At 49.2% G+C, this 22,222-nt stretch overlaps 1 protein-coding gene across 1 annotated transcript; it reads right to left on the bottom strand.

Annotated features, from left to right (window-relative positions):
* Positions 1–979: 979 nt before the first annotated feature.
* On the bottom strand, positions 980–21,554 carry MICALL2 (MICAL like 2). The gene is made up of 17 exons (XM_083372950.1): positions 20,677–21,554; positions 14,832–14,880; positions 12,603–12,744; positions 11,896–12,083; positions 11,090–11,211; positions 10,167–10,862; positions 9,061–9,308; positions 8,542–8,614; positions 7,690–7,829; positions 7,236–7,388; positions 7,000–7,064; positions 6,759–6,882; positions 6,361–6,451; positions 5,665–5,738; positions 4,327–4,441; positions 3,267–3,313; positions 980–2,955 (listed from the first exon to the last, which is right to left on the bottom strand). The coding sequence occupies exons 1-17, from the start codon at positions 20,817–20,819 to the stop codon at positions 2,876–2,878; spliced, it is 2,550 nt and encodes an 849-aa protein (XP_083229076.1). The 5' UTR covers positions 20,820–21,554; the 3' UTR covers positions 980–2,875.
* Positions 21,555–22,222: the final 668 nt, after the last annotated feature.

Here is a 22,222-nt window from a genome sequence, read left to right as displayed (position 1 = left end):
CTGGTAGACGTATCTGAGCCAGGAAGAGGCATCACCCTTCTCCTCAACTCTATCCACAGATAAGCTACCGAGATCCTTCTGACTGTTTTTGGCGATGTCTGAAAGGCACTGGGTTATCTAACCCAACAAGATCTAGTATCCCATCAGTTTGGGGGTCCTATTCTATAGGGGGCATTATTTCTGAAGACCATCAAGTCAACATCGGTGAGGAGATGGGGATAACCATGAACGAAGAAGCTTCACCGGACATGATGCCAGGAAGGAGATAAATTGTTGGTCTGGATGTAAGGGGTACATCCAGATAACTTTCTTGCCGTCTGGACTACGCAGCCTATATCCAGCAGCTCAAGATAAGTGGAGACTTTGCAGAATGGCCCAATCCGGCAACTGAAGGAGGAGAAGTTTAGTGTTTGGGGCAACCATAGGTATGGAGGAAATAGGCGTTGCAAAGGATCTTCTGAACCAGATTGCTCTTTTTTAAGCACCATGGAAGATCCATGATCTGCTCCATGCTGGGAACAATTGGATTTATTACATTTGGACACAGCAACTAAATTCGGGCGCAGACCCAAATGTGTACATGCACCCTCATATGTGCAACTGAAAACCTTTCCCAAATTCTTCCATCAACAGAATGGAAAGGACTTTCTTTTAAAGAAAGAAAGAAGAAAGAAACAATGGTGGTGAATTTATAATTTCATCCGTCCACTTTGACCTGGGAGCCTCCACTGATGTTTCCTGTCCTGATAATTTTGCGTCTGGAATATTCCCACTTAAAGAAAAAAAAAACAACCTACACTGCCGGGATGTGGTAATCCTGCCACGGAGCAATGTTTGACAAGACAGAAACCCAAGATTTTTGTGTGGTTGTGAGGGTGCCTGGAAACCGACATTTTCCCTCTGCCGTCTGTCATTCCTGTGTTCTCTGCTGGCTTGCTGCTCATTCTAACTGCCGGCAATCAAATGGAATCGTAATCAATTCATTGCTAAATGTTTTATGTTGCGGAGGAAAAAGAGCATTGCTTAAATTGAAACGACACACTCGCACACATAAAACGAACACAAACAAAAGAAGGGCAAGAACGAAAGGCGGGGAGGAAGCATCTGCTACTTCGCGCCTGCCAAGCGTTCCTTCTCCATTTTTTTTTATTTTTTTGGCTAAAAACGGTCCTTAGCAGATTCCAGATCCTGGAAAAGCCCACCGGCCTCTCTCACCGACTCAAAGATCTTCAGAATAGTGGGCAAGGGGCTTTGGTCATGCAGTCACCTTGCAAAGATGTGAAAGTTGAAAGAGGTTGGGTCAAAGTCTGAAGTTTCCTGGACTTCGTTGGTCTTGGTCCTCAGTCGGCCAATTTCCTGAAGCACCTGTCCCTTAAGGAAGTCTCCGAACTCATGCATTGGGTGCTTCTCTCGTGGTCAAGGTCCATCATTCCAAGAACCTGGAGCCATCCTTCTGGCCCACTCAAGCCCTGTCAGTTGACTCAAAGGGAGCAATCTTTGAAGGCCAGGTTGCACAGAAGCCCCAAACTTCATGCCTGCTCCTCAACATCATCAGGTTCTCTGGATCTTCTGCCCCGAGTGCCAGATTTGGTTTGCTCATGGTCCTTGTCTGTTTCAGCTCCTGGATAAATATACAGTTTCTAGTCTGATGTCTCCATGGTTTCCAGGTCAAGTCCACCTCTCCGCTGGTCCACCTCCATCTCCTTAGGCTTCCGTGATTCTCCAGGGAGTCAAGAGTCCTAAAAGCAGATGTTTTTTCTCCTATCCAAAGCAGAATTTCACTCTAGTTATCCAGAACTTTCTCCAACTGCATGCTATACGGTGTTTTCTCCCAGCTAAGTCCACCAAGACTGGTTTAAATGGCTAGATGGCCTCAGAAGAGGTTCTGATCTACCTGGACTTCAGCTGCAACTTTCTGAGTCAATTGTCTGGCAAGTTATTTCAAGTATTTCTCTCCTATCCTTAGTAACTGGGGCACCGACACCTCAAACAATTGGATAGGTTACCATTTTAATGGAAAAAAAATGCTCCTGCTTATTTAAGTCATCTATGTCCTCCCCTTCCTCCACCTCCTTCTTCTTCTTAGCTTCCAAATGGTTTCTACCTCGAGCTTCTGGGCCAGCCAGGAGATGACAACTAGATTTTACAAAAGGTGCTGACACCTGACACCCCTTCCCTCAAAGTTTGCAAATTGTCAGTCGTAAGACGTTCTAGATTTATTATACTGTACAAAAGTAAAAAAAAAAAAGTCCATTGGGATCATCTGGCAGGCCAGATTCTGGAGTAAATCTGGTGGCTGGGATTCTCCAAATCATGGAAACAGAAGCACATGTGGTGATTGTAGTGATGATTTTTGAATGAAACTTCCTGAGAATTTTTTCTTTTTCCCCCCTGAAGTGGCTTGCAAACAGGCCTGCTGAGAGCTATAGCGCCACCTAGTGTCCAAAAAGGGATTTCTCCCAGGGATCGCACCCAAATCCTCGGAAGGAGAGCAATGGAAAGAGATTTATTTATAGTAGGAAGGGAAGTTTTTTTCTTCTTGGCACAGTCCCAGCAGGGGGAAAAAATGGGAGGCGGGCAGCCATATACGCCAAATTCTCCTGCAGATGGGGGGGGGGGGAAAAGGCATCCGTGCAAAGTCTTTGCTTCAAAGCTTTGTCTGAAGATGCTCAAACTTGGATTTTTGACGAAATCCAAAAGGCATTTGCTGCATTCAGAGCCTATATTTCTCCCCAGGGCTTTGCTCCTCACTATCCAAGCACACACACACACACGCACCCCGCCTCTTCCTGGAGCAGCTAACCACTTCTCCTCCTTCGAAACAAAGTTATCTGAAGAGCAAATAGATCCGTAGATTGCACCCCCTCTCCTGGATTCAGTTCTTGGGTTTCGATATTCGGAAGAAGCCAAACTTGTTTTTCCTTTTTTCATTGTCCTGGGGGCTCCGAGACACACCTGCGGGGAAGAAACACCTTCTTCAACCATCGATCAGTCATTACATGAGGGCCGCTGCTAAAGGGACCTTGGAGGTCTTCTAGTCCAGCCCCCTGCTCAAACAGGAGAACCTATACCGTCTGAGACAGAGAAATGTCTAATCTCTTCTTAAAAATCTCCAGGGATGGAGAGCCCAGTTTGGACTTAACCGTTGATCAGTGACTGTTCAAAGTTGCAGCAGGCGTGAAAAAAGTTACAGCTGTAGCATTACGCAAGAAGCAGCCTTGACCCAAATGGCTTAGTGTGATCTACCTTCTAGGGTTGAGACTTACCAAACTTCTTGATCATGTCAACGAACATCTCATCTTCTTCCATCTCCCTATGGAAGGAAGCACAGCAGCTCAACACCTGGAACAGGACTAGCCTTCCAGATGTTGAACGAGACATCTCAACATCCCCCACCACAGACATTACTGGCCAGTGCTGGAATTCCTCAGGGTCCACCAGGTCTACACTGAGCTCCACGCCCAAAACGTCCCCTCAAGTGAAGACACTCCCAAGCAACAACACTGGGGAGGAGCCGTCTTCGCTCTAAACTGCATTTCTTTATTGATTTTTGTTATTATTCCTCACCCGTGGACAGAAATCCTGTGAAACTTAAAAGATGACTTTCACCACTATTGAGAACTATATTGGGAACTATTGAGGAGGAACGGTCTTCACCCTCTTTCTCTCACACAAACTCACACAAGCGTTGCTGTCCCTTTGGAACGCGGCCCCTCCCTGCTGGGAATCCAGACGGCATTCCACTACGCTCCCTTCTTCACCCGTTCAAAAAAGGGGGCCTCGAAACGCTGCTCGTTTTAACTTCACTTAAAAACGTAAACAACGCTAGATCAAAGTTTCAGGAGAAAGGAGAGGCTCCCCGCCCCCCCCGCCCCCCCCGCCAGATGCACAAACAGCTTCCTTGTACGGTGTTTGCAGCCTCAGCCCGGTGAGCCCACCTTCACAATTAGCAGCGCAACTGCAGCCAGAAAGTACCGACAATCATCCCTAATTACGCCAAGATACTTGCCAAAAAAGCCAGACCCATGAACCTTGTTTGGCAGAAAGGAGCTGCTGACGTTTCTCAGGAGGGTTCTTGACCATCCCTTCGAAAGGCGTAAGGCCGGGAAGGTCCTTTCTCAAGCTAACTACTTCTCTGAAGGAACGGGAAAATTGCAAACTGCAGGGCAAGCGAGAGCTTCTTTCAGCCAAGTTCCCCAACCGTGGCAAGCTTAAAGATGTGTGGACTTCAAATCCCAGAATTCCCCAGCCAACCTTGCTGGGAAAACCAAGGGCTGGACAAGGGCTGTCCCTCCAGTCCTCCTGCCTTCCTCCACCCCTTCGTACCTCAGTCTGTCCTCATCCAGGTCTTCGACGATTTTGTTCCGATTGTTGACCGTGTCCAGGTACGAGTCGAGAAGTTCCTTCTCGCGAGCCTTCTCCGTCGCGGTCTTCAAGTGATCTGGGCAGCAGGGGAAGAACCAGAATTGTATGTTAAAGAAATCAAACACAGCACAAAACAATGGAAGGCTCTCCCAAGGGTTGGGTTGGGTTAGACAACCATGGATGACCTTGGAGAGAAGATTCAGGAACGGTTAAGAGGAAGGAGGACAGAAGAAGACCTGAAGTTCTGGGAAAAGGGGGTCCTGCTAAGGAAAAGGCCAGGTTGGATCCTCTCTGACCCAAAGGGGAAGCCTAAGGGGGAGAGAAGCAGACTTGCAAGATTCTGCCAGCCCTTCAAGGTAGACCAGACCTGAAAACCCACGTCATGCACACTAATACTGGCTGGGGAATTCTGGGAATTGAAGTCCACTCATCTTCAAGCTGCCAAGCTTGAAAAACTCTGAATATTGCTGCTTAGTAAGTTGACATTCGGGGATCAGTTGCTTCCTACATATTTCATTTCTTTATCCAATGAAGTTCAACTTTTTGCCTAAGAACACCGGCCAATAATTCCTTCCTTCCTTCCTTCCTTCCTTCCTTCCTTCCTTCCTTCCTTCCTTCCTTCCTTCCTCCCTCCCTCCCTTTCTTCTTTTTCTTTCTTTCTTTCCTTCCTTCCTTCCTCCCTCCCTCCCCCTCTCTCCCTCCCTCCCTTTCTTCTTTTTCTTTCCTTCCTTCCTTCCTTCCTTCCTTCCTTTCTCCCTCCCCCTCCCTCCCTCCCTTTCTTCTTTTTCTTTCCTTCCTTCCTTCCTCCCTCCCTCCCTCCCCCTCTCCCCCTCCCTCCCTTTCTTCTTTTTCTTTCTTTCTTTCCTTCCTTCCTTCCTTCCTCCCTCCCTCCCCCTCTCTCCCTCCCTCCCTTTCTTCTTTTTCCTTCCTTCCTTCCTTCCTTCCTTCCTTCCTTCCTCCCTCCCCCTCCCTCCCTCCCTTTCTTCTTTTTCTTTCCTTCCTTCCTTCCTTCCTTCCTTCCTTCCTTCCTTCCTTCCTTCCTTCCTCCCTTCCTCCCTCCCTCCCCCTCCCCCCCTCCCTCCCTTTCTTCTTTTTCTTTCTTTCTTTCCTTCCTTCCTTCCTTCCTTCCTTCCTTCCTTCCTTCCTTCCTTCCTCCTTCCCTCCCCCTCCCTCCCTCCCTTTCTTCTTTTTCTTTCTTTCCTTCCTTCCTTCCTTCCTTTCTTCCTTCCTTCCTTCCTTCCTTCCTTCCTCCCTCCCTCTCCATTTCTTTTCCAAGAAGAAGGTGGATGGGATACTCACCATCTTTGCTCATGAGACTCCGAAGTTCGGTCTCAATATCCCACTGCTTTACTTCCAGTTTCTGCTGGTTTATCCTGCGGGAGAGAAACGTTACTTTAAGGAGTCCAGATTCGCACGTGGGGCTGGTCCACAGTTTTGGAGCCCTCCTGAACTGATTGCTGGAAGGATTCTACGACCTCTTTTTCTTCTTCTTATTTGTTTATTATTATCTTGAGTAGAATTTTGCCATAGAATAACAATAATTTCAAAAAAGGAGGGAAGAAAAACGCAGGGCAGCAGAAAAGATAAGAAATAAGAAAAAGATTTTTTAAAATTGGGGGGGAAAGGAAGGAAAGCCTCCCTGTTTCAAACAACTTGGGGCTGTGAAGGAAAAGAAACAGAGGACATGCTTGCTTAGCGGCCACAAGGGATTGGTAACTTGGTCATTAAGCGAAATGGTTGCTAAACAAAATCACAAGTATGCTTATGACTTCAGCTTTCCTTTGCTCTACAGGTCTGCAAAAGTCATAAACGAGAGGACTGCTCGTAAAGCTACGAGGACTGCAAACGGTCAATAAACAAGACAAGTCAGCAAAGGAGAACTACCTGTAATGACCTGTTGGGTTTAAAAAGGAGCCCAAATCCTAGCTAGTCGGCAACTGGCTACCCAGATGCCCTGAACCGGCCACTTTGCTTGCCCCATCCGGTTCCACTCACTTGTGCATCAACTCGGATTCCCGTCTCAGCAAGAGCTGCTTCTCGTGGATCAGTTTGAACCATTCCACCATCAGGGCGTCTTCGGAATCGTCTGTGTACAAGATCCAAGAAAGAGGTCACACGAGGCACCATCCACCGCAAAGAACCTCAGACAGTCCCTGTAAGGTAGGCCAGGTGGGAAAATAACCCAGCACCCGCCTCTGCAGAAGAAAAATTGCCCAATTTGGAAAACGTCCCCTAATCTTGTTCGTTATTAAAGAAGAAAAAAGAAGCCACGTGTTGTAGCCTTCTGGGTCTCCATAAGGACTAGAAACCTGGACCTTTGCAAACCTTTTTTCAAAAGAAGACCAGAAAGCCCCATCTTTGGGCTGTTATCAGTTTGACCAGGACTCCCTTACCTCCCTCGCAAGCCCGCAGCTGTTTCTCCAAGGAGATCCCCTTCTGCTCCAGCTTGTCCAGATCTCTTTCAATCTGCCGGATTTCTTTCTGGATCTCTTCCTCGGGGACGTAATCCGGGTGCAGCTGAAAGGCATCAAAGAGTTAAAGACATCCGATTCGCCACCCTGAGGCTCAGGGCGGTTTGGCATCCCGACAATCCTGCAAGGTAGGCCGGCAGCTCGGCTTGAATCCGTAGCCTACCTTGGTGGGAGAGACGGCTTGATCACCCAGATTCTTCCAGAAGGTACCCAGAGAGGACGGCTGGGCTGAAAACAGAGAGGGAAAGATTCAGTTGCTGTCCGACGGCCTTCCAGATGTTGCTGAACTACAATTCCCAGCATCCCTCAGCAATGGCCCTCCTAGCTGGGGCTGATGAGAAGTGTAGTTCAGCAATGTCAGAAACTCAGAGCCTAATGGCAACGATGAGAGAAACTGACCGGCCGCAGCCACTGTTTTCGAGGGACTCCATTTCTCTGCTTTGGCAGTGGCTGGCTGAGATTCCCACGGCAGCTTCTCTTTCTGCCAGCCGATGGAGACATCCAGCTGTGGCACCAACAGCTTCTTCTTTGGGAGTTGGACAGCCAGCGGTGCTAGGATGGAAACAAAACACGAGAGAAAACCCAACTTATGAGCGTGGACTTGAGTTCAGATTCAGCTTTCAGCTATCCCGATGGGCGAGATCCTTCTCAAGGAGGATGTGCCTAGGAGAGGACAAAGTTAGCACACAGATCAGGCAAGCCGAAATAGAGAAAACTGAGCAATCGGGAGTTCTCTCCCCTTCATGAGGACTAGCGTCTTGCTTGAAAGGCTTCAAAAGCCCAAAGGTGGGGGGAAACTGCCACCGTTCCTATGGGAATTACCCTGATCCTGTCAAAGCACAGTTAGTCATACCAGAGTTAGGAGCTGCCGGGGAGATGACTGACAGAGACGGCTTTTTGTCGTTTTGTCCTGGCTTCACCTCTATGTTGATCAACACTTTGTGAACGTCGGCAGGTTTTGGAGACGGCTTGGCTGCGTCCTGATGGGGGGGTCTGCAGAAAAGGAGAGAGGCCGTTAGCACGGATAGGCCCTAACCGACATTTTGGGCCAAGGAAGGCAGAATCTGGCCATACTGGACTCTGCAAATCAAATCACATGAAGTATTAGAACCGCTTTATAAATCCTTAGTAAAGTCACACCTGGGATACCCGCATCCAGGTTTGGTCCCCACGTTACTAAAAAGATGTTGAAACTTTGGAAAAATTGCAAAGAAGAGCAACTAAGATGATTTATTATTATTATTATTACATTTATTATTACATTATTAAAGGCCTGGAGACTAAAAGATACGAAGAAGAACGGCTGCAGGATTTGGGAATGGCCAGTCTAGAGAAAGAAGGATTAGGGGGGGGCGGGGAGACGATACCTTAGCTATATTCCAGTACGGTCTTAAGTCAGTCACGTGACCGGACTTAACCAGGTTTACAGCATGTTTACAGCAATTGTAAAGCAAGTCATCGTGGGCATTAAGCGAATCACATGGTGGTTAAGCGAATCCAGCTCCCCCAGTTGACTTTTTTGGCTGGAAACCAGTTGGGAAGGACGCTGTCCAAATTGTGGCCACATGGCTGTGGTCATGGTATGGCAAGGACAGGTCATCGATCATTTTCCCCAAGGCTGTTGTTAACTTTGAACCGTCTTTAAACAGTCAGTCATAAGCCGAGGACCACTTAGATTTTGCTTCCCCCTCTTTTTAGCACTCACTTGACTGGCTTCAGCCTCGCTCTCCAGTCTTCTGGGTTCTCCAACTTCTCTTCTGCCCCGCTGGCATTTTTCCCTGAATGAGAAACACGCAAAGGAGGGTGAAGCATAAACCAGCATTCAAGGTTTGCACCCCTCTTCCTCCTCCTCCTCCTCCTCCTCCTCCTGAGTCCCAACCACCACGTGGAGTGAGTGAATTACAGAGTGGGTGCGAAAACATGCCGATTCTGCCAAATTGTAAGTGTGCAGTTTATAGAACCAAAGTCTTTGAGATTTATTGATTTTTTTTTTAAAAAAAAGGTAGAATTGGATTTCTCTGAGGTTTCTATCCATCCCATCCCATGGCTGGCTGGGGAATTCTGGGAGTTGAAGTCCACCCATCTGAACGTTGCCCAGATTGAGAATCACCGGTTTAAGCATTAACTAAGGATTGAAACCATTCAATGGGCTCTCTTTGGCCGGTGATTTAAGTCAGGATTTGACACCCGACTCATCACAGGCACATGGATGGCTGCTTCCTACCTTTAACCAGCTTGGTCTCCGATTTACGTCCAGCGTTGGCCGATGTGCCAGTGGACCCCTCCTTGACTTTGCTCTGGGGCTCAGCTCCAGCCTCCACTTTGTGGCTGGGCTCCTTGGGGAGATTCCCAACCCGATGGGGTGTTTCTGGCCCTCTCTGAGCATCTGCAAAAGCTGGCTTGTTAAAGGGTTTGCTAGCTGGCGGAATCTGGGGTTGCTGCGAACTGGAGAGGGCAGCAGAAGATGAGTTGCTGGAAAGAAAAGATGGTTACTAGCTTCGTGGCTGAGTTAAGAAGACGCAGAACCTGGCCATCTTGGAAGCATGGGAACCGAGTTCTTGAAACCGCCCTCTTCCAGCATATATACATTTCATAAAGAAATAAAATCATAATCCACGTACTCCCTACCAAACCAAATTCATAAGAGGTAAAGTTGCGCTTTTGTCCATTCCGGGGTGTGTCGGCTCGCCCTACCCCGCAAACACCCCTCTTTGCAAGCTCAAATCTGCAAATTTAAGGAGACCCAGTTTGGTCCGGTGCTGAAGGCACCAGACTAGAAAGCAGGAGATGGTGAGTTCTAGTCCTGCGTTAGCCACGAAAGCCATCTGTGACGTTGGGCCAGGAGACAGCGAGTTCTAGTCTAGTCTAGTTCTAGCCTTAGCCATGAAAGCCAGCCGGGTGACTTTGGGGCAATCATCAGGAAACAGTGAGTTCTAGTCCCACCTTAACTGTGACTGAGTCAATCACCAGGAGATGGTGAGTTCTAGTCTAGTCTCATTCTAGCCTTAGCCAGGAAACATTTTGGGCCAATCACCAGGAAACGGTGAGTTCTAGTCCTGCCTTAACTGTGAAAGCCGGCTGGGTGGCTTTGAGTCAATCGCCAGGAGTTGGTGAGTTCTAGTTTCGCCTCAGCCATGAAAGCCACCTGGGTGATATCGGGTCAATTAGTCTCTCTCTCAGCCCAACCTACCTCACAGGGTTGTTGTGGTGGGGAAAATAGGAGGAGGAGGAAGGTGTGTCGGATTTGTTGGCCACCTGGAGTTATTTGTCAAAATAATAAAAAATCCAGAATACAAGTAAGTAAATGCCAGTGGAATACCGAAGGCTCACCTGTTGTAAGCCAAAGATCGGGGCACCGCAGTGCTGCTAACCCCTCCCGGCTGGCCGGTCGAGGGCTGCGGTCCCGGTAAGACGCGCTGAAGGATGCTCCGTGCTTGGTCTTTCTTGCTGTCACTGGTGCTGTTGCTGCTGACAGGGAGCTGAGTTCGAGAGACGGGTGTTTTCTCAGGGACTTGGGCAGGCTGGACGGGAGAGCTGCTATGATTTCTCGCCGGCTCAGGTTTTCTCACCGGGAAGCCAGAAGAGGCTGGATCAGCCTGGAAAAACTTCTCCCGAGCCTGCTGGATCCTGGAGCGCACCTCCGTCGAAGAGGAAGCCATGGGGGGATCCGCGCTTGGGGTAGGAGGGGGCGGGTGAGTCAAGCTCGGACTTGCGGAGACCCCGCTGGTTTTAGGAGTCCAGGAACTGGGTGGTGGCTGAGCTGCTGCTGGCTGGGGGGCCACATTGTTTTGGAAGACCCTACGTGGTTTGGGCACGGGGGATGCCGCCTGCGGCGGTGCCAGCCCCTTCCCACAGTTCCCTGAAGGGGTCTTGGAAGCGCTGGTGGTCTTCTTCTCCACCCTGCTCTCCTGGGCAGGAGGAACGGGGGCAAGTTCAGCCCCTGTGTGTCGGTTGCAAAGGAAGGTGCCCGGGCTAAACCCGGCTTTGTAGTTTCCTCTCTGTAAAGTGCTGGAACATTTTTTGCACCTGGAAGCAAAATTTTGGACAAAACGTGACCATCTAAGAAGGGAATCCGATTGGCTGGCTGGGAATTCTGGGAGTCTTAAAGTGGGCAAAGTGGAGAAAGAGTGGGCCAGAGTGGACTTTACAGACAAGCCAATCCTTGCAGCATCCTTACCCCTCCCCAAGCCAGACCCCTGGAGCACGGCCCAGGGGGCAAGGCCAGCCCGACCGACTCCTCCAGGGGCCCGTACCTAAAGCAATTCCTGTGATACAGTTTCCCGTCCATCAGGAGGCGCTGGACCAAGTGGACATGAGTTCCGCAGATGGCACAGTTGCTAGGTTGTGCATTGTTCTTCTCAGCTAAGACCCGTCTCTGGAGGGAGGGAGAGAAAAGGAGGCACACGGGCATTCAAAAGGAGCCCCCCCCTCCATCCAGCCCAAGACCCTTCTAGCCCCCTCCCCTGTTTCGCAGGGCACCCTCCATTCTCTGTTCCCATTAGCTTAGCCTCATATTCAGGACCGGTGGCTTTATCCTGCAATCATACCATCACCATTTACAACTTCTTCTTTTTTTTTGCCAATTTCTGGTTAAAAAAAAAACAACGCCCATTGCGAGAAAGTGGATTCATTTAATGATGGTGTGGCTCGTTGGATGGCCAAGGGGAATCGCTTTACAACCACTGTAAAAAAATGGTCGTGAAATTGGCTTCAGTCACAGGGTGACTTGACTTACCACGGCAACGACTTACAACGGAAATTCCGGTCCCTACTTTGGCCGCAAGTCAACAATTACTTATAAGTGATTAATAATCTTCTGGTGTGCCACCAAAGCACTGGTCTATTAAATATTGTGTTATGGATTCCAAAAGGGTGAGAAGCACCGATTTAGAGGATTAGAGTCCTCATCCCTGAGCCGCCATTATTCTAAGATACACTCTGCTGATCCATGGAGGTTCTATTCTGAAATATCCCGCTGTCATAAACACACACAGAGAGAGAGAGAGAGAGAGAGAGAGAGAGAATCAGCCTCCAGGATAAAAGGGATGGCGTTTCGTACTTCGACTGCCGGAGGGGAGTCCAACACCAGCCTCCGGCCCACCGCGGCTGGTTCCGCTTTGGGTTCCAGAAAAGGCGGCCTCACTGGCTGCGTTGAGCTTGGGGCCCTCGGCTCAGGAACCCCTCTTTTCTCGGTCGGCTGCTCACTGGGTTGGGACGCCGGGCGCTTGATTCCACCCATCCCTCCAACTGCAGAAAGGAACAGAATTGAGATGCCAAGGCTCTCATCGTATAAGAGAGACATAAAAGGGCACGACTGGATATTTTAGTCCACAAAACTGACACCAAATGCAATCTGATTTACCTGCCTTATGTTATTAAAGCTGATGATTGCTTGCTGAGATAACCGTCTGGTTTTTTTAAAATCAATATTTCTTTTCCCAATTTAAAGAGGCATCCCTTCCTTCCTCCCTTCCCTTCCCTTCCCCTCCCTTTCCCTTCCCCTCCGTCTCAGCAATTACCACTCCAGTTTTGCTGGCCTCTAGTCCTTGGATATTACACTGCCTCTACCCATGGAAGCTCCATTTCTAGCTATCCTGCCCATGGCTTACGTCAAGCTGGTTACATCTCGTGGGGTCAGGGTTTGTTGTTGTTCTTTAATCCTTCCCATCCTCTAAAAGTCTTCAGAGGAGCCATCACAGCGTGGACAGGACTTTCACATCAGTCCAACGCTTGGACGGAGGGAGCGAGAAAGAGAGAGATACTCACTGGGCGACTTGCCGTGGAAGTAATTGTAATACTGGGAGACGTAAGTGAGGATGCTCAGCCGGTCGGGCACTTTAAGGGCCACCATGTCTTCAGCATCCAGCAAAGCCGGGATACCCAGCTCCTTCTCCGCAACCCGGAAAGCCTGTGAGATGCGAACAGAGAGGTTGAGTTGATGTCCTTCTCTTTAACCAAGCCAAGCAAGAGGAGATCCATGGCCAAACGTTTCTGCAGGACAGCCAGATCTGTGACGAGTTCAGGTCCTGAATCCTGACCTCGGAACAACCCCCTTCCAGAAAATCCATTCTTGTCCTCATGGTCCTCATGGTCAAGAAGCAAAGACAGCATTTTGCAAATTGTTCTCCACCAACTACACACTTTCTATCGAGGCCACACACTTTTGCCATGAACAGTGGACCGGTGTGGCCTGGGAGACCCCAGAAGTCAACCCTGGTGTGAAGGAGAATTTTCACCGCAGGGTTAAAGCGCCGTTCCACCAAACGGGAGGAAGCCTCCCTAGCAGGAGAGGAAGACATGCCAGCACGTGCAAATGGAATCCTGCAATAGAGACAAGAGTCTGCCAAGTCTTCTAGTCCTCATTAAAAAAGGGCTCTTTGGTGTGGTTGAAAAAGAATCTCATCTCCAAGTCTGGCACCAAAAGTTGAAGACCAGCCAGGCCACAGAAACTCAACGTGGAGGCTCAGCAACTTCACCAGGACATTCCATTCCTCCGGCCCTCAACCCACGCTCGGATTGTTGGACCCGGCGCGCAGACGATGGGTGGTCCAAGCCTGCTTCCTCCTCACAAACATCTGGGAGACTTTCCTTCCTGACAACAATTGGCTTTCCCAGGCGCTCCACATCCAAGGATCTCAGGTTTCCAAAAAACAGAGTAAGGAAGGGGGGGATGGAGGAGGATCTGGTTTCTGGAGGGGAAGGAGGAACCTCTTTCAGGAGGCAGCCAGACTGGGAGCACAAGGGAGCAAAACGGACTGGCCAGAAGCGAAGGGGTGAAACGATGTGCATCTAAATCTGATCTTTGATTTCTCAGGGAGGGTCCCCTGGATCGCCAGAAATCAGATTGGCTTTACAGGGTTGCAGGGAGGAGAGACTGAGAGAAGAGATAGATCGAGATGGATAGAGAGATGAAAATAGAGATAGGTAGGTAGGTAGGTAAAAGACAGACAGACAGACAGACAGACAGACAGACAGACAGGCAGGCAGGCAGGCAGACAAAAAGACACAGACGATAGATAGATAGATAGATAGATAGATAGATAGATAGATAGATAGATAGATAGATAGATAGATAGATAGATAGATAGATAGATAGAGAGAGAGAGAGATAGAGATAGATGCATCGAGACTCTCCCTTGTAAAACCTGCATTCAAGAACTAAACTTCCGTAAGTCTGTATCTGTATTCATACTGCCAGCTTTCACAACCTTCCCCTACACCCCAAATTACATTTATGTATTTATTTATCTATCACAGCGGCTCGTAAGCCGCCTGGATGGAGCTAACCCACCCTGCAGAACCACGATATGCCAGCTGTGCAACCCAAGGATAAGCTACCATTAGGTGATCACCAGCTATCATTCCACAACCGCTTGGTCCAGTCCAGACAAATAACAAATCAGGGCCCTGCTTGTTGCCAAATGGGGTTCAGGATGGTGACTGCTATTGGTGCTTTGAGGCGGTCCAGACATTGACTGATAGGTCCTCATCCTCGGCCAACTTTCCCCCCATTCAAATGGACGGCGCTGGTAATCTCGTCAAACTGGTTTTTCCAGACTCTGCCTTGAACTGAACGCGACTGAGTTCACTTTCAAGATTAATCCACCTTTTCCTCCCCCTTATTTTTAAGGTTTGATCTCTTGCCGCCAGACTTTGGGGTTCCTCCACACCCTCAACCTGAAGCCCATCCGCGTTCGGAGTGTCTCAAGGGCCCCAGGCGAGGCGTGGAACCTGCTCTACCAACACAGTTCAAGAACGCCGCACGCAAAGAGAAAAAGGCCAGGGGAAAATTGAGTAATCCTACGCATGAAAGGCAAACTGCTAATTTTTTTTTTTTAAAAAAAGGAAAGTTAATGGGGCCGAGTATTTGTTTTATGATCTGTTTGTTCTGATCAAATCTACCTGAGGTCAAGGTGTGCAGGAGAAAGAAAGGGGAAGAAAAACAGCCTGGAGGGAAATGACGAGGAAGCGAAGGGGAGAGGAAAACCACCTTACCAAGGCGTTGTTCTCGAAGACATTTTCCTTGCTCAGGGAAGTAAAATCTCTGAAACAGAAAGAAAAGCAAAAGTTATAGAGAAACAAGTAGCAACAGGCCAGGATTCCTTGCCCCACTATGTTGCCTGCCAGGCCAAACTCTCCCTCCAGCCAGTTTTTCCCCATCAAAGCACGCAACATATTCTCAATGTTAAGATGTTTGTCCTAACACTCTACGTAAATCTTCCTTCCTGGAATTTACATTCCTTATGATGATGATACCACTCTAATCGCAGAAAGTGAAGAGGAACTAAAGAGCCTCTTGTTGCGGGTGAAGAAGGAGAGTGCAAAACTTGGGTTGAAACTAAACATTAAGAAAACCAAGATCATGGCATCCGGCCCTCTCAATTCCTGGCAAATAGATGGGGAAGAAATGGAGGTAGTGACAGATTTTATTTTCCTGGGCTCCAAGATCACTGCAGATGGGGACTGTAGCCAAGAAATTAAAAGATGCTTGCTCCTCGGGAGGAAAGCCATGGCAAATCTAGACAGCACACTAAAAAGCAGAGACATCACCCTGCCAACAAAAGTGCGTATAGTCAAGGCTATGGTCTTCCCAGTTGCAATGTATGGCAGTGAAAGTTGGACCATAAAAAAGGCTGAGTGCCAAAGAATTGAGGCCTTTGAACTCTGGTGCTGGAGAAGACTCCTGCGAGTCCCTTGGACTGCAAGGCGATCCAACCGGTCAGTCCTAGAGGAGATCAACCCTGACTGCTCTTTAGAAAGCCAGATCCTGAAGCTAAAACTCAAATCCTTTGGCCACCCAATGAGAAGGAAGGACTCACTGGAGGAGAGCCTAATGATTGGAAAGGTTGAGGGCAAGAGAAGACGGGAACGACAGAGAATGAGGTGGCTGGATGGAGTCCCTGAAGCAGGAGTCGTGAGCTTAAATGGACTCCAGAAGATGGTAGAGGACAGGAAGGCCTGGAGGAACATTGTCCATAGGGTCGCGATGGGTCGGACACGACTTCGCAACTAAGAACAACAACATGATGATGGAAGACAGTCTCGGTCAACAAAGATGATTACGGGACTGGAGGATAAAACATAGGGTGAATAGTTGCAGGAACAGGCTATGTCTCTAACAAACAGAAGGACTAGGGGTAACCTGATAGCAATCTTCCAATATCTGAGGGGCTGTCCCAAAGAAGAGGGGGTCAACCTATTCTCCAAAGCATCTGACGGCAGGACAAGAATCAACGGATGGAAACTGAGCAACCGAGAAATAAGGAGAAATTTCCTGTCAGTGAGAATAATAAACCAGTGGAACAGCTTGCCTACAGAAGTGGTGTGGGGGTGCTCCATCACTGGAGGCTTTTAAGAAGAGATTGGACAGACACTGCTTGAGCAGTGGGTTGGACTAGAAGACCTCCAGGATCCCTTCCAACTTGGTTATTCTATATTCTCTAAGTCTGAATGTTTTTGAAGTTTAGACACAGTCCTCCAATCTTCGTACACCTGAAAATCTCTCCTGTAATAGTCGTGACCAAGTTCAGCTATCTCCTCCTGCAGGAATCTACTTGCCCTTACACGGCTAGTTCAGGAAAAGGGATCCATTGTCAACTTTTAATTAATAATTCCACATGCCTGATGCAAGTTTCTAAGAACCAGATCTCATCCATCCACAATATATTAGTTGGAGAACATTTTTATGGGAATTTCATCACTATAAGGAGTTTGATCTTTACAACAAGAAGGTATATATTTGTTGCTTCTGTAAAAACAAGATCCTGCTTCAAAGAATTGGGTAATGTAGGTCTTTTCTTCCCCCCCCCCCACTGCAACAGCATTCAGGCAAATAAAAATTAAACGGGGGCTGGGAAGTTAGAAGAAAACAGTTCAACAGAATTCGGGAAAAGCCTGCAGGAGGTTTGAACAGTCACATACGGTACATCTCTTGGGTAACAACCAGGAAGCTACAACTGGAAGGTGTGTGAGAAGGATTTGGGGAGAAATGGAATTTCCAGTTTTGTTTTGGGTGATGTAAACAATACATCTAAGGCAGGGGTAGGCAACCTCGGCTCTTTTATGACTCATGGACTTCAACTCCCAGAATTCCTGAGCCAGCCAAGCTGGCTCAGGAATTCTGGGAGTTGAAGTCCATGAGTCATAAAAGAGCCGAGGTTGCCTACCCCTGATCTAAGGAGACAGGCAATAAATGTACATATAAAAAGAAAGAACTTCCTACTGAATTCTTGGGGCTCACAATTTTACAGGGAGATCCAATCCAAATGCGAATAATATTCTGACTGACAACCATAGTCTTCCAGCCCAGATTCAGGGCAGCTCTGCCAATAGGGAAGGAGTAAGCCAGCGACTCTGTTGAAAAAAGCCGGCATATCATTGCAACCTGACAAGGAGCCAAGTGGGCCACGAAGCCCTGATTTAAATCTCACATCTGCCAGAAAGAATTGGGAACATTGACACTCTTCTAAAGCAGAGGTCCCCGACCTTTTGGGCACCAGGGACCGGTTCCGTGGAGAGAGGTTTTTCTGTGGACCGGAGAGTGGGTGGTTTTGTGTGCTTGCGTGCATCCCACGGATGGGGCTTTGCTTGTTTGTGCGGACCGGTTGCTTGCATGCCGCGGCCTGGGACCGGTCCATGGACCGGGGGGGGGGGTTGGAGACCCCTGCTCTAGAGTAACCCCAGGTTGCCCCAGGTAAGGAAAACCAGGAAAAACAGACTTGATGTCCTTGAGCTACTTCTTATATCAATCAATCCAGGAAAACAAATCCAGCATTCTTGAGCTGCTATGGACATGCCTGTAGCTTCATTTATGCAACGGCCACACCACAACAGCCAGGTGTTGGCATCATAACATTATCTTCACAATCAAGTCTTCTATTCGCAGGAACTTCAGCCTATGGGACCGTCCAGTCTCCAAAGTCCAATTCGGCACCCAGCAGACCTGCACTGGTTGCCAAAAATTTGGGTCTGATTTGACCAAAATTGGCTGAGGAAGACAGGAGGGGAATGGGCTTCTTCCAGTCCTGCTCACCCCAGAGATGACAGCAACGAGATTTTAATGGAGGGGAGGAAGCCCCCCCCCCAGCGATCAGCTCCACTCCTGCCCACCCCTCCGCCTCGCTGGCTTTGCTCACAAAGGCTGTCACGCGTAAATGTAAACAGCCAACATACCTCAGGACTGTTAGCCGAAGGTGTCTAAATATCAGCTGGGAGACGCAAAGCGTTTCCATCTTGACAAACCCTTGTTTGTTTTAAACCCGCCTTTCCAAGTGTCATGGCAAACAACTGCTCTGAAATAAATGTTTTTGTTTTTTTTAAATTTCAAGACAAACAAGAACAAGGGGCTTTCTGATTATTTTTGGTTGAGACGAGGCAGAACTGTCTGTACCAAGGCAGGGCCGAGAGGTCAAAAACATCAAGATGGTGTCCACGATGCCCATAAAAAGTGGGAGGAGCTTGGATCAGAGAGTCTTAGCGGGCATGTTGACTTTTTGGACCTCCTTTGCAGACCTTCCTGAAGTCAGGAACAACCATCAAGTAACTTCAGAGAAAATTCGTTTGTATTTATTTGTTCAACTTCTGAAGCTGCCCAACGAAGTCAAGCGGCTCTGGGCAGCCTACAATGCTAAAATTATAAAACAAGTCAAACAGTATTTTTTTTTAAAAAATGCCAGTTGCCACCTCCACGTTGGGCATCCTCTAATTTTCTCCTTCCCCTCCCTCCCTCCATCGTTCCATCTCTGTAAGTTCCTTTGCTTTTTCTGGATGGAGAGCAAGGCGAAGCAGCTGATCAACCGGGCAAGGCGCTTTCTCCGGATCACATCCTGCTTGCTCATGTCAATCCAAATATTATAAATAGCTTTTTGAAAAGTACCAGCAAGACGTCACGGTTTACCTTTCCGCCAAAATTTCTAGACCGACCAGAAGCTTCATGGGAGATACGATTTATTTATTTACTTACTTAGTTAGTTATTATTTAGTTTATCGTTTTGTTTGTTTGCTGCCTATCTTCCCACCAGGGGACCCTAACCCATCCCTGCATGCAGAAACTTAACACATCGAGGGAAAAGACTCCGCCGGAATTCTGTCCAGGATTTAATTTCATTTATTTGATTTAGGCCCTGCCCAAACAGGAACCAGCCTTTAGTAACTGGCTGCCGGCTTTCTGCCTGCCAAAGGTTGTTCTAGATAAGAAGCCTTCAACCACATCAACCGTGATTAAATGCTATTTTACGGCGTCCGTGTTTAATGATTTCCCCGTTCGGATAAATATGATGTTCTCTTCCTATGGTCAGTGTGTGTTTTCGTGTTTGGGGTCTGGGTTGTTGTTTTTCTTTTTCCCCTCTCTTTTTTTCTTACTCCTTTTTTGCTTAAAAAAGAAAGGAGGAAAAAAAAACCTTTGTGGGTCTCTTAAAGAGATACCAACTGGAGAAAAGAAGGGCGGCTTTGTGGCTTTGTTCCCAGGGCCCGTTTCTTCACTGGGGTCAGTCACGTGGAAGGAAATGACAAATATGCGTCCAGCCACAGCTGGAGTTTGCCTGTTGCTCACAAACTCTTGACTCTGGTTGCGCTGCGGATGACATCAGACTGGCGAAATTTGGTGGGGAAATTAGGAAATAAATGAGTTTTCTCTCTGGTTCTTATTGAGAAGGGGACAAACTTAGAATGTGTAATGAAGTGACAAATACTTGCAAGCTCTTAAACTTTAACTGTTGTTTTTTTTTTTAATTTAGGGGGGTGGGAAAGTACTGTTCCAGCTGCAGACAATGGGTGTTATTATTTTGGACCGGTTTTAACTGGGAAAACTCAAAGTTCACTCTGGACTGGGTGGATTTAGGGGTGATATTAATATCAAGCAATAATCTGATTGTTGTCAGAAGTGTTAAGATTGATATACAGGTCCCATAAGCCAATCCCAGTCTGGTTAATTAATTAATTATGTTTTTCCCAGAGAAAATGCTGCCACTGCAAATAGCAATCTTCAAAGGTCAGAGATCAAATGCATAAGGAGTGGTTTTATCAGAAACTAGAAACCCATTTGACTAGTGGAATTTATATACTGTAATAAACTGTTTACAGGACCTGACTTTTGGTACGTCCTGTAACATTAGAGCATCTTCTTTCATCCTTGGCAGTTTCAGGAAAAAAAACAAAGCCAACACAAGGATAAATCCGTAAGACGATTCAACAGATTAAAAAGAAAATCAAAGTACAGCGTACAAAAAAAGTGCATAGGAAAATAATCTTAAAAACAAAGCAGAATTGGGGTGCTTAGAAAAGCTAGAAATTAGACACCAAAAATGGTTTGGAAATGCTAATCCTCTGAGGAACAGGTCTGGGCAAAAACCTTCTCAATTCATCCTTTTCAAAATTAATGAAGGTGGGACACAAATAAAATGGAAGAAATACATAAATCCAATGCAAAGTCTTTCCAAAATGCATCTTGCCCACCAAGAGGCTTCTTTGGTGCAGCTTTGTGGCATCGTACCACAAACAAACAGACACACACGTACACACCCCTTGTTGCAAAAGTTTATCCCAAACTGGGGGCTCCCCCACTTAATTCCTACCAGACAAATTTCGAAGGGGACAGGACGGGGCAGAGGCTTCACCCTCTGTGAGATGCCCAACAGCCTGGGCATAGGTGCTGCCAAGGCAGAACATGATGGACCAAGGACCTTCAGCTTTTGAGGTTCTAGGGGTAGACTGCCTTGGAAGCTGGAAGCTCCCCTCAACTTCCGCTGGGAAAAAACGAGCAGGTCCTCCTCCCTTTCCACGCTTCTCCCCCTCCCCCCCCCCGTGTACCCCTTCCAGGAAGGGGACCCCCAGCACGACTCACATGAGGTCCGGCCTGTGGCGGTGCAGAATGGCGCAAAAGGCCAGGCCGTCCCGGAACGAGGTGGTCATGTTGGTGATGGAGACGTCTCTGTAGCCTTCGCATTGTTGCTTGCACCAGAGTTGTAAGGCTTGGATGGGGGACATCCTGAAGGGCGTGGGGGCGTGGGGGTGGTGGCAGAGACAGTGTGTGTGGGGGGAAAATCAAGCAGAAAAGAGGGATGGAGAGAAAAGCAGGGAGGAGGAGTGTGTGTGTGGCGGGGGGGGGGGTCAAGCAGAAAAGAGGGATGGGAAAAAGCAAGAAAGAGGAGTGGGTCAAGCAGGAAAGAGGGATGGGGAGAAAAGCAGGGAGGAGGAGTGGGGGAGGGTCAAGCAGGAAAGAGGGATGGGGAGAAAAGCTGGGAGGAGGAGTGGGGGAGGGTCAAGCAGGAAAGAGGGATGGGGAGAAAAGCTGGGAGGAGGAGTGGGGGAGGGTCAAGCAGGAAAGAGGGATGGGGAGAAAAGCTGGGAGGAGGAGTGGGGGAGGGTCAAGCAGGAAAGAGGGATGGAAAAAAGCAAGAAAGAGGAGTGGGTCAAGCGGGAAAGAGGGATGGGGAGAAAAGCCGGGAGGAGGAGTGGGAAGGAGGCAGCCAGAGGCTGGCCTTTCTGGAGCCGGACAGGCTGAGTGGGGAAAGTGGGGAGGGGGTCTCTCCCCCTCTCCCAAAGAAAGGAGGAGGGGGGAAAAGGACGAGAAGAAGGGCAAGAACAACTTTCTTCCGCGGGCAACGCCAACTCCTTCCCTCTCCGCCGGGATCTTCACGCCTCCTCCTGCCAGGCGCCGCCCCCGCCTGGCCTGGCCTCGCCTCCCGGCCGGAGGGGCCGCCGCGCAGCTGGGAGCCTCCCCGGCCCGGCCCCGGCCGCCCTCCCTCCCGCCGGCCGGCGCGCATCTCCCGCCCGAGCATCCCCGCCGGAGCGGGGCGCCCAAAGCCGCGCGGAGCTCTCCGAACGGCCGGCCCGGCGCTGTCCGAGCGGAGCCGCCTCCGCCTTCCGACGCGGGGAAAGGGCGCAGCCAGGCAGGCGAGCGGCGTTCGCACGACCAGGACCCGCGTCTGCTGCAGGAGGGCCGGGCAGGCTGGAAGAGGGGGAGCCCGGCGGGGGGGGGGGGGCTTGTGGGGAGGGTCGGTAGCGGGGGTCCCAAGGGCGGGGGGGGAGGGAGAGGGGCAGACCAGTTTGGGCCAGTGGGCTGGAGCCAAAGAGCTCCAGGAGGGTGCCAAAAAAAAAAAGCTTGGCAAGGTCCCGGGGCCCAAAAAGGCGGAAGAGCCAGATTGGGGAAGCCTCCCCCCCCCCGCGTCTCCCCCCAGGGCTGGCCCCGTCCGCAAAAGGAGCCCCCAAAGAGGTTGCCGAACCCGCCCCGAACGGAACCGCTTTGCAAAGGAGCCCGGAGCGGCGCCAGCCCAGCAGGCGGTTGCCGGTGCTGCGGATCCCCCCCCCAGTTTAAAAAGCTGCCTTTAAAAAATCCGCGTCCCCCTCCCCGCCCCCCAGGAAGGAGGGTGGCCCTTGTGAGGGGGAGG

Source organism: Vipera ursinii, assembly GCF_947247035.1.
Source record: "Vipera ursinii genome assembly, chromosome: 13".
Classification (NCBI taxonomy): domain Eukaryota; kingdom Metazoa; phylum Chordata; class Lepidosauria; order Squamata; family Viperidae; genus Vipera; species Vipera ursinii.
The sequence above is the reverse complement of the archived record's forward strand: the minus strand, read 5'-3'. Positions and strand labels throughout refer to the sequence as shown.

What these genes read in the sequence shown, in the direction of transcription:
- MICALL2 (XM_083372950.1), bottom strand. Translation starts at nt 20,819, where the DNA reads ATGTCCCCCATCCAAGCCTTACAACTCTGGTGCAAGCAACAATGCGAA. An exon ending in CGATCTTTGGCTTACAACAG is followed by an intron (nt 9,309 to 10,166) that starts GTGAGCCTTCGG and finishes TTTTCTTTCCAG; the next exon opens with CAACTCATCTTCTGCTGCCC. An exon ending in GAGTCTCATGAGCAAAGATG is followed by an intron (nt 4,442 to 5,664) that starts GTGAGTATCCCA and finishes CCTGCTGCCCAG; the next exon opens with ATCACTTGAAGACCGCGACG.